The 12,208-nt window shown below is 45.5% G+C and overlaps 1 protein-coding gene across 1 annotated transcript in view; it reads right to left on the bottom strand.

Annotated features, from left to right (window-relative positions):
- PAPPA (pappalysin 1) overlaps positions 1-12,208 on the bottom strand; it is a 452,227-nt gene that overhangs the window by 244,984 nt on the left and 195,035 nt on the right. The window contains exon 5 of the mRNA XM_039506691.1: positions 10,253-10,316. Within this exon, the coding sequence (XP_039362625.1) occupies positions 10,253-10,276 (24 nt within the window). The 5' untranslated portion in view covers positions 10,277-10,316. The remainder of the gene's footprint in view (positions 1-10,252; positions 10,317-12,208) is intronic.

Genomic DNA, 12,208 nt, shown 5'->3' with positions numbered 1-12,208 from the left:
TCCTCACCACCAACTTTACTATTGATTTCAGATTCTGAAGATGCTGAGTCACAGTGATGATAAACTCGCCAGAAAACAAGTTTAATCTACTGGGAGAACTAGAGCCAAATCCTCAACCACACCCAATTTGCCCACATTTCAGGTTACCCACATCAAACCCCAGCCCACCCTGGAATGTCTCTTGAGCCCAGGGCTCTTGCAGAGGTGCTTCAGGACTGAAGGAGCTGGCTCTGTGTTTGGTATAGGGACCCCCTGCACCAGGGACATTCTCCAGGGGCCCTGGCCCATCAGCCCTTTTGCAGCAGCCTATCTGGTGATAAAGCGCCAGAGGCCTCAGTGCACGACCTAAGGAAGAAGTAGCAGTTTTCTTCACGTCAAGGCCTGTGGCAGTTTAACTATGGAAGCTAAGGCAGCATATATTTGGTCTTATGCCTGCTGAACAGACATCTGCATCACCCGAAGCCCTGACAGCCTCTCTTGTGTTTTGAATTACACACCTCTAGAGAGACAGAGGCTCCAGACCATACACGGCTTGCGTAGACGTAACCGTGCTAGGGGTACTCTAGCTCAGTGGCTCCGAAGCAGGAGTACACAGAGGTCTTCCAGGGGGGTACGTCAACTCATCTAGATATTTGCCTAGTTTTACAACAGGCTACGTAAACGGCACTAGCGAGGTCAGTACAAACTAAAATTTCATACAGACAAGGTCTTGTTTATACTGCTCTATATACTATACAAGGAAAGGTAAGTACCGTATTTATATTCCAATTGATTTATTTTATAAGTATATGGCAAAAATGAGACAGTCAGCAATTTTTCAGTAACAGGGCGCTGTGATACTTCTGTATTTTGATGTCTGATTTTGTAAGCAAGTCATTTTTAAGAGCGATGAAACTTGGGGTACACAAGACAAATCAGATGCCTGAAGGGGGTACAGCAGTCTGGAAAGGTGAAGAAACACTACTCCAGCTTGTGAAAAATAGCAGTGAGGATGCTACAGGCCGGGCTTCAGTGTAACGCTTGGGTACGTCTAAACGACAGCCGGGGATGTGAATGGCAGCTCACGTAGATGTCCCCATGTTAGCGATACTCTAGGTAGCTCGCTACAGATAAGAGTGAGGATGCAGGGGCGTTTGCTTTAGTACTGGCTACACAAGTGAGTATGTACCCAGGGGGGCAGGCAGGCTTCTGCAACCTATATGGAAGCCTGTGCCGTAGCATCCCCCCGGTAATTGCCTTCTTTCCCTCCAAGGAAAGCTCTTTCTGTCTTATGAGGCCTGATCCAAAGCCCACAGAAGTTAAAAGGATTCCTTCCATTGACTCCACTGGGCTTTGGATCAGGGGCCTAGCATGTGGAGAGAATTACCTAATTCAGGACAGCTGGGACAGCCGTACTTCCAGGCCACTTTTGCATTTTAAGTGTGCGCTTGTGGTCTCTTCTATACTTAGAGACAGTTGATCCCTCCCTCCCCTGCCAGCCCTTTGATGAACCCTTAGGCTGATCTGGTATGGCGAATCCAAATTCAACCATGGCTTAAGTGGATGCAACTCCATGGAGATCACTGGAGCTGTGCTTGTTTATGCGAGGGATGAATTTTTCCTTCGATACTTATATCCACGGTCCCATCATTTCCAACACACACACTGAAAAATCCAACAGAGAGAAACTGAATTTAACAAACAATCCCTCTACTTCAACAACGGCAAATACCCTTTAGCTAACGCTAGGATTATCCATCATCTGTGGCAGCTCTCCAGGAGTTTCTGGATACCTTCCTGCCACCGCTTCAGAAGAGAAACCCACGTCATGGATGTAGATTGCTTCGTCTGACGTTACAAGGGTCAAATTCAATTCAGATAGCCGGGATAATCCATTTTTATTCCTGAGATTGCTGGTAAATTTTATTTCTGAGTTTCATTTCTGTGCCTTGAAGGAATTGTTCTTCCCTTTTAATGCCATTTTCAGTACTTGTCCTTCACCTCCCCGGTTGTCTCTGTGGAGTCAGCCCAAATGTCACGGAGACTATTAATGGTGTATACTTAACACACATACTCACAGTATGTTCATTCTCAAGGAGACTAAACATTATTGAAAGGTTACAGCATTTATTTTGATGTGCGTCCATTTAACCAGGTCTAGTAAATGTTACGCAAACATAAAATGGCCCTTCTCTCCCCATGGGCCATATTGAACCATTGATTTATAAGAAAACTTCCCCACTGAAATGAATCCAGAATTAAAAATGGACAACACAATATGCCAGCTTGACACACATTTGATTTATGCAGAAGATATCACAGAGAACAGAAGTATCCTATCCTCATTCCCCTGCTGGAAACAGTTTTCTCCTTGAAGTCCTGGAATAATTCATTTTTAACTCCTCTAAATGGGTCGTCTCTGCAGTGGTAATGAGACACCACGAAAGCTTCAGCATTTCAATTGGGAATAGGCACAACGGCAGTCTGGATTCTTATTCAAAACAATCTGAATCTCTTTGTGGATTTGCAAACCAGGCATTTTGTGGGATCCCGAAAACGTCCGGGTTTCATTGGGGCTGATAATAAAGCTAAAATAGCAGCCGTGCTCATGGTTTTGTCCAGAACTAGGGGCAGAAAAATTAAAATTGCTTTTAAAACACCAGCTGGAGTTTTGGGATCAGGATTGTCTCAAGTACTGTTTTAAGGATATCTATTCATCCACCCATTCTAATCATCAATCTTTGGCAACAGCGAGGTTTTTGAAGGATCACCATGGATTCTGAGAAGATTATATGAGCAACCTTACCTACTCAGTTGTGTTTGATATATAGATGGAGAAGATTCTGCCATCCCTCCAAAAATAAAGGAAAGATACTTTGCATAGGATTTTGTCCTTCCCAGTTCTGTAGTCTGAGTCCAACTAACAGCCAAACAAATAACAAAACCTAAAGTACAAAGGGATGCCCAAGGTTGTACCTCAGTGGCACAGTCTCCCTGACTTATCGTTGAATGAGATGAGGGTTTTTCCCATGCTCTGGGACTGCACTTTAAATGCTCTCCTGTTTGCCCAGTTTGACTTTGATCCTTCTCCATGTGAGTGAATTTCTGTAGCCATAGAGTACTCTACTGAAGTCAGTGGGGCTCTACACAGAGGCAAGGTCCTCCCGTGTGGAGCTATTTGCAAGATTGACTTCATAATGGACACAAACAGCCCTATTCATAATGCCCTAGTTGGGTCTTGATTGCTGTCTCTCCAAGAGATGTTCTGACGTTTGTTTAGTCTGCAGAAGAGAAGAATGAGGGGGGATTTGATAGCTGCTTTCAACTACCTGAAAGGAGGTTCCAAAGAGGCTGGATCTAGACTGTTCTCAGTGGTAGAAGATGACAGAACAAGGAGTAATGGTCTCAAGTTGCAGCGAGGGAGGTTTAGGTTGGATATTAGGAAAAACATTTTAACTAGGAGGGTGGTGAAGCACTGGAATGGGTTACCTAGGGAGGTGGCGGAATCTCCTTCCTTAGAAGTTTTTAAGGTCAGGCTTGACAAAGCCCTGGCTGGGATGATTTAGTTGGGGATTGGTCCTGCTTTGAGCAGGGGGTTGGACTAGATACCTCGTGAGGTCCCTTCCAACCCTGATATTCTATGATTCTATGAAAGGTTACATCCTTATATTGGGCACCACCAAAGAAAAAGAGAAATACAGCAGTAACATCAGTATACAAGGTCAGAATCATACAGCAGAGCAACAGAAAACATGCACTATTTACAACTAAGGCGCCTTAAACTTAATCCCAGCCTAAAAAACACAAACTTTCATTCCCAGATTCCAGTTTAATGCAGTCTCTTACGGGGAAGTTAGTTTGACTCAGTCAAGTTGTCAAACACTAAAGCAAAAACAAAGAAACAGGACAGCACTCTCCCTCCCCCCGCCCCCCATTGCTCTGAGACCTTCCCACCTACAATGACCTCATGCTCAGAAACACCCCTCCAGCCAAGCACCTCCACCAAATTCCCCACCAACTCAGAAACCCACCCTATCTGTTGCTGGGTCTGGAGGAGCAGGAAAGGCCTGCAGCTGCAGGCAGCTTGTGCTAGAGGCCTCGTCTCTTGCCTCTGGGGTGGGCTGATTGGAAACGGCCACACAGCAGTCCATATTCAGCCTGTGACACAGGGTGCCCAGATGGGATTTCAACACCAGGTGTCAGTGGCAGCCAGATGGACCGCACCCACCCACAAAGCTCCAACCCCACCGTGTGGCAGCAGGTGGTACTGCAGCCTGCACTACACATAATGGGGCTTAGCAACACCGGACCTGCCATAGCCAGCTGCCTCTGCGGTCTCTTTCCTCTCTCCTTCTCCTCCTCACTGCCCCCCTGCCTCTTCCACCTGCTCCTGCAGACTTGACACCTTCTCTGCCCCCCCATCCTAATATCTCCCTTCACCTCAGGGTGGGGGAGCCAGTGGGTTTTGGAAGGAGCCAGGGCCACCCACATAGGGGAGGGCAAGCCGGACGCAGCCAGGGTTAGGGATGGCTGAGGGCAGGGGGATGGAACCTGCAGCCTTGAGGGGGTTGATGTGTGTGTGTGTGGGGGGGGTCTTCACCCATTCTGCCCCTGCTTCCCTTTTCTCCCCTTGAGCCCTCACGCCACATCGTGTTTCACGCTGTGCCCCTGTTGGGCTATTCTAATCCCTCTGCTCAAATCCTTGTCTCTCAAGTCTGCACCCCTGCCAACCGGCTAGGCCCTAAGGCACCAGCATGGGCAGCATAGAGATCAGCTGAGGCAAGACCATCTCCCTGCTTTCTGGCATCAGGGCAGCCTCTCAGTAGCCTGAAGGAGGCAGTCACCCCAGGGGGTGCCCTGCTCCATGCCTGCAGCCCTTTAGAGTGCATGACAAGGACTGCCATTGCATCTAGGGAGGCCACGGGCACATCCCCAGAATACCCAACGTTCCTGTACTTCTGGGAATGGCCACACCGAGGCAAAGCGGCGGGCTCTTCAAAATGGCATCCCCAATCCGTGATACCTGACAAAACCACATCTGGTTTTGTCCCAGTACAAAGGACAAGGGAACAAAACCACAGAACTGGCCTGCTTAAAACCAAAGGAATGGCCACCAGAGAGTCACAGGCAGCTATTGGCATTTTCATATTAATAAAATTGTCATTCTAACATTAAGATGAGGCTTAAGGCCCCAGGCAGACCCTGTGCAGGCCCCACAGTCTGGGGTGGAGAGGTAGCTCCAAGCCATGGTTAGATTTCCTTGTGCTGACAGCCTGCTCCAGCCAGACCAGGGAGGCTCTGTGTGGAGTGACTGGGAAGCAGCTCCTGCTCCTGCCTCTCCACAGAGAGGCCTGAAACTAGCCTTGTACTGTCAAAACATTAGGGGTTTATAACCTTGACCATACTGTGCCCTCCTTGTCCATACTGGGCCTCCCCCACCCATCTAGTCAGCACCTCCTTCCCACTTAGGTGAGGTGGTCATGATCTCTGACACCTTTCATGACCCAGGGGTGTCACAGCACAGAGGTAGAAAACCCCTGCTACACCATATCCCCTAAACCTCGATGACCCAGGGCTCCAGGCCAGAGTTGAGCTAACCAGTTTGGATTAAATAAGAACCATGCAAAGCTTTATCCAAAATCCAATCTGAAGCCAAACCTTTTATGAAGTTAAAAAAATGGGGGATGGGGCCGGTTTTCTTCATTGTTTTTCAATTTCATGCCACCTCTGCACTAACTGGTTCTGCCCAGGGCTTTGAATGCCAAAATGTGACAAAGAGGAGGCATGTAAAATCCTATTGATGTTTCCCTGAATTAACCTCCAATCGTTTCGAGGTTCCCTCACTCCTGCACCATTCTCCCTGTAATGCAGCAAAAATGATCTTGCCAAAACCTGCACTATAGTGCATAACACACCCTCACGGGCACGCAAAGTTGTGTGCACAGCTATTTAAAGGAGAGTTGTTAAACAGCTGCATGGTTTCTGACCATGTCAGCACAACAACTGTATATCAATATGCAGAGAGGAATTCAGAGACCTCTACGGTGCCTCTCGACACTCATCTGTTTTCTAGAGTCAATTTTCCTAAAACTCTTCTGCAAACTATTAGCATGTTGGATGTCCAGTTGAGGAGTGTGTGTAAGTAATTCCAAAGTAAATGGTTTCGCCTCAAGAAACATGCAACACAATAAACTAATCTGAGTTGAGTTTATTTTAATCTTTTTGGGCTCCTCGTTGTTTTGATCTGGTCCCAGACGTGGAAGTCTGGTTTAGGTTCGGTGTTTTTGTTTTGGTATTTTTGTTCTTTCTGGGATTTGTTCAGTACGAGCCAGATTCGTGGATTTGACAAGTTCTGTTTTATACTACTTGCGTAGCCACCTGCATAGCCAGAGTGTGATTTAAAAGGCTGACTTCCAGGTTCATAAAAGCAACATGCAAGGAGAGGGGCTGCATTCAGTTTTGATTGATAGGAGATTTGTTTTCTTTGCTAGTTTCAATTTACTGCAGCAGCCTGACTTACTACCCCAGGTCCTATCCCCATACTGCTGGCCAATAGGCTTCCTCTTTACAACCCATGTATTTAATACCCTCCTCTACCACGGGCACACCTGTCTCATTTGTTTTGTTTAATTAAATCCTCTCCTGCACCTACCCACTCAGTGAATGACATAGTGGTGATATGTAACATCCTTCCCTTTATACGACGACTGAGTGATGAGGCTGCTACCCAGAGACACAACAGCTCCAGTTTCTGCTGCGTGGAATTGAAAGGGTAACTTTCAAGTGAGAGAGTTTAGCAAAGCTCTTACCAGCTCAGCAAGCAGGAGGGAGGGTCTCCCGCTGGCAGCTTATGAACCACAGGGGTCGTGTTTTGAGTGGTGGCTAGGTAATGTTCTTGAATTACAAACAAAGTGAATTCAGACCCTGCATGGATGGACTCCACTAACTGGCTAAGTGACTTGCTCCATGTCTCACACAAAGTCTGTGGCAGGGCCAAAAACAGAACCCAGGAGTCCTGACTCAGTCTCCTGTCCCAGTCATTGGCCCACAACTGAAAGAGAAAGGGAGGAGAAAGAAAGACAATTGGATAAAAACACAGGAGAATGAGATTTACTTTATGCCAAGCCCAGCGGCATCGGTGCTTGAAGGTTGGCAGATAACTCAGAGAGAGACTTTAGTTAGCAAGCGTAAGTTTGGGGAACCAAGAGATTGGAAGCTTTGCACGGTTCTTAATAAGACCTGCCAGCATTGTAACAGCACAGTGGTCTGTGGACATTAGGGGCACAGAAGAAGAAAAAATACCAATTATCCCTAGTGGAAAAATAAGCCAATAATACACTGTGACTATACAAATGTTTGGAAGAGTGAGGTCTGACATTAGACCTCAAATACTCCTGTACAGTCTAACACCCAGAAACCAGAAACTCACGCAGACTAGAGTGTTTTTCTGGACTTTTTAATCCTTGACAATTTTATCACGGTTTAGTGAGCAAATAAAAGGAAGATGGTTACATGTTATTAAAGGTGAGTGGGATCTTTTTCTCTGTGTTCCCCCATGTCGACTGATAAGCAAAATCAAAGGGAGTAAGTGACCTGAGATACAATACACAGAAAAAGAGGACTCAGACCTCTTAGTAAAATATCTGTACTGTAGCTAGACAAACCTTTTTAGCATTCAAAATAGGCATCTGATGACTCAGAGCTATGAAGACCTTCCCCAAACACTGGTTTCAACAAAAACACCACTTAAGAATATTTTCAGATGGGTTAATTATGTTTAAATAAAGTTGTTTGTTTTCTTTGCCATAAAACAACTATACAACTCAGTTTTCCTTTGGCAAGCGAGACACTGACTAAGAATCACCCAGGATTCCCCGTCTTATGTGGAAATCCATCTGTTTCAGAATCTCTGATGCTCACGCACTGTAGGTATACAGAAAGTCCTTTGTTTCAAGGGATTGTAAATAAGATTGCTTTTAAAACAGAGTTTGATTTCCTCAATCAATAGCAGCTCCTTTCAATTTCCAATGTGCTGAAGATGCTTGGTTTATAAGTAATGAGGAACTTCTTATATGGTACTCAGCAGGCATGACGGCCGCCGAGTTGGATAACACACCGAGGGTGGAACCGGAGATCCTCCAGAGCTAGATACAGGAGCTGCTACAACTTCATCTAAAGAACCAAAGCTCCCTACCTAAGGCTGTAACAGACTCACATCCTTTGTGGATCAAGCACAGAGTGGGATCGTGCACTCATCAATGGGTTACACAAGAAGCAACAAATGGTATGGTAAATTCACTGCTGTGTAACTCCATTGACTTCACTCTCCCAGATATTTGTAGTTAGACCTGTCTCTGCAAATACATCTTCATGGCACAGTTGAAAGACTAACCACGCTCATCAATATGAGTAGGGATTGCACAGCTGGGTCCTAAAATGCCTGTAAAGGGGGTAGTTGAACTGAATATTTAGCCACGGGAGATAACGCTCAGTCAGATTGCTTTTGGAATCCCAAGAATTTGAAGTAGTTTCCTTTAGGACTATTTTTGATTAGGTACCTAGAGGAAGAATTAGGCCCTCTTATTTATATTCTAAAATAAAAATAAATATAATAATAAAACAAAAAGGAGTCCGGTGGCACCTTAAAGACTAACAGATCTAATTATCTGTTAGTCTTTAAGGTGCCACCGGACTCCTTGTTGTTTTTGTGGATACAGACTAACACGGCTACCCCCTGATAATAAAAAAAAAAGAGTTGCCCAGGTAAGGGGAGAGTGAAAACTGAGCAAGGAACACAGGATTTGACTCAGTAATAATAATTTTCTCAGAAAAAAACCCCCAAATAAACACAAACAAAACCACCAGAGCCTTTTTTGCTGGTGAACATTCCCGTCCGTCTTCGAGGACAATAGAAACAACCATGCAAAGTAAGACTATGAAATATTCAATTTGTAGCACATGAATAGCATGTGGGATTTTTGTGCAGATTTTACAAAACATGGGGTTAGGTTGCATGTGGTTGACACCCTATTATGATGAAGCAGCAAAGAATCCTGTGGCACCTTATAGACTAACAGAAGTTTTGCAGCATGAGCTTTCGTGGGTGAATACCCACTTCTTCGGATGCAAGCAGTGGAAAAACCAGACTAACACGGCTACCCCTCTGATACTTGACACCTATTATGATGGCTACTCACTGTCCCTCTGTTCACTCTAGTCTAAATTGTCTGACTTTACTCATGGGGGAGGAATTGCTAATACAAGTCACCCCCTTGGTGTCAATGGAACTACTCATGGGAGGTACTGCTTACAAAAGTGAGTAAGGGGGTTCATAATCTGGCCCCCTACTTTTAATGAGTCAGGCAATGGGGCTTTATCCCACTCTTTTGGGGGGCTGTTTTCATATAACCAAAGCTGGATATATAGAAGGCCTACCAGATCATCCAATCCATCTTCCTGCTAATTCAAGATGATCTCCTACAGGAGTTTTTCTAGTATTTCATGCAGCCTGATTTTAAAAACCTAAGTGGTAGTCTTCCACAATTATCTGTAGGAGTCTATTCCACAGCCAAATACCTCTTGCTGACAGGCATTTGCTAATTATCAGGAATTTTCCCCGTCTTAGTTTAACCCCTGTATTCCTACTCTACTTTTACCTCAGATAGCCCTCTCCCATGGAAAAAGCCTCTGAGATAAAAACCTCAGTGAGGTTCATCTTATAGGGTCTTCGCCTCTTTGGTCTGGGGTGTGGTGAGGTAGGAAGGGTTTACTCCATAGAACAAGCAGCACAGGGTTTTGCCTCAAGAACCCAGAAAATTCCCTAGCACCATACAGATCTTAGGGAACATGCTGGAAGGTTGGGTCATTGGTATAGAAGGTCTGGAGAAAAAACCTACAATCTTTCCTCTGATTTTCATTCCTTTGTACGCTTACACTGCAATATAAGCTCCGCCCTGTGCTTTGCCTTCGAGCAGATGGGATTAAACTAGCTTTGTCATTATGTCTCTTAAGGCCACTGGAATTGAAGACTCAAAAATCATTTAAATCATTTAAATTCTGCCTATCTAAGCATATTAAAACCACATTTTTACAAAGTGTAAGGAAGGAAATGCCCTGATCTTGAATGGCAAGGGTCAGAAGCGACATGAATTATTAGGTGCCTTGTTTTGTATTCTGATACCCCTTTGCTTAACGCTGGGCTCCCTGGAAATTTTCTAAGAATTCTGCCGCATGCGATGTAAGGCATGAGGCTAGTGATTCACAGGAACTTTACCTGATGGATGGCATTAAGCATCATGCCCTCAAGATCTCTGAAATCATTTCTTTCTTCCTTCTCCCTGAAATCAGATACAAGGTATTTTTTAATGGACACATTTCACATTTCACTTTCAGAGCCATATGAAAAACATGCCTCTCATTGGCGAAAGGGCACAGAAGGGTTGATTTATGAGAAGTTTAAGAGAACTAAACATGTATATCTGGTTTAAAAATGACATCATGGGAATTGATACCCATCTTCACAGACATAAATACTAGAAAACAAAAGCGGATGTCTAGGGCAAGCCAACGGAGGTACACCTAGGGGTAGTGGGAGGATAACAAGTAAAATTTAGGCTGAGTAGCAGGAAAAAAAATTCCTAGCAGTGGGACTTCCCCAAAGGTCTCATGATATAACAATGATCTAATGTTCATAATGATATAATATTGTTCCAAAGTTATAAATCTCTCAAAGAATGCCAGGCATTTCCCATTGATTATAGCCCATGAAGGAACAAATGACCCAAGAAAAGCACAATTTGATACAACCATGCAAGGATCTGGAAAGAGGTTTTAGGATAGGAGCAACTCAGGTAAACTTTCCGTTCCAAGTGCAAGCAAAGAAAGAAGACAACTAATAGGAATGAGCAAATGAAAGATGAATGTGTAACTGCTCCTCTTTGCGCTGACAGTTGGGTTTGAACCATGAACCTATGGTATCAAAAATAGGAGTCTCTACTACATCTGCTAAATAAGTAACTCCATTAGCTAGAGTAGGCTCTTATTTTCTTATGGAGACAAGGACTCACTTTTTCCTAGTGGGCGTTATGTACAGGTGGAGGATCTGGGATTTACAGAGAACTGTGACAAAAGCCAGTACCTATGACCTGGTCCCCTGGTTATAGGTACTCATGCCTAGTGGTCAGAGCAGGAGTCAGGCTTAGTGCTCAGAGCCCAAATGTCAGAACCAAGGGTTGGGACAGGGTCAGAACCAGGGCCACAGGTCAGAACCAAAGTCAGAGTCCAAATGCCAGTCGCATAAATCAAGCCAGAACCAGAGTCAAGGGTTGAAGCCAAATTACCAGAAGTTAGGGAAGGCAGGAGCTGGGCTGATTCTGAGGTGGGAGCAAGACTGGGCACAGGGCAGGATCTGGGCTAGAGCCATGGAGGAGCAAAGCAGGAGACCAGCTCACAGAGGCAGAGTGTCCACAGGCAGGTGCATTAAGCAGCCAGCTTAATTTAAGAACCAGCCTGCTAGCTTCCTCAGCCAATCAGGCAGGGTGGTCCATCAGTGAGCCTGGCTGACTCCTTAGGGTGTCAGGAGCACTGAGCAGGCACAGCTGCAGGGCCTCACTCCTGACAGCCTGCTCAAATTAGCATAGTGCCCTTATGAAGAAGATCTGATTTCCTAGGTTTAAAACTGGCATGTCTTGACAGGCAAGCTGTAAACTAGGTAAGAACTGGGGAGAAGGGGAGCGTGACAGGGCACACTCACCTCTTGTAAGCGCCTTATGTTGCCTGGGTGCAAACCTGCCCTCTCTCTCTCTCTCTCTCTCTCTCCGTTCCTGGGGCCCTCTGCCAGCTGTTGCCCTCATCAGATGAGTTTTCAGTGGCTCAGCCCTCTGGCTAAGTCACATCGTCTAAAACAGATGAACCCCTTCCATGGTAACAAAGGTCCAATAAGGATTATCACTGTGCCCTGGTTGGGATCTGCAGCCCTGCCTGGGCTCAGTTCTCAGCCCCTTGTAGGCTAGTTTTAAGTCTATCCCAGGAGATGCTTTGCCTTTAGCGGTTCTGAGGTATCCCAACTCTCCAGCCAGGTCACTCAACTTCAGTCCCCTTCCAGGGTAAGGAAGTCCAACTAACAGCTGGCCCTCTCCCAGGGTCTTCAGCCCATCTTTAAATTCCAGCCCTTTGCTTGGGCTCCAAAACAAAACTTGTCCCTTTCTCAGGGCTTTGGCCACTTTGCCAG

The sequence above is a fragment of the Mauremys reevesii genome, linkage group 19 (genome assembly GCF_016161935.1).
Source record: "Mauremys reevesii isolate NIE-2019 linkage group 19, ASM1616193v1, whole genome shotgun sequence".
Classification (NCBI taxonomy): Eukaryota; Metazoa; Chordata; order Testudines; family Geoemydidae; genus Mauremys; species Mauremys reevesii.
This window is presented reverse-complemented; position numbering and strand designations above follow the sequence as displayed.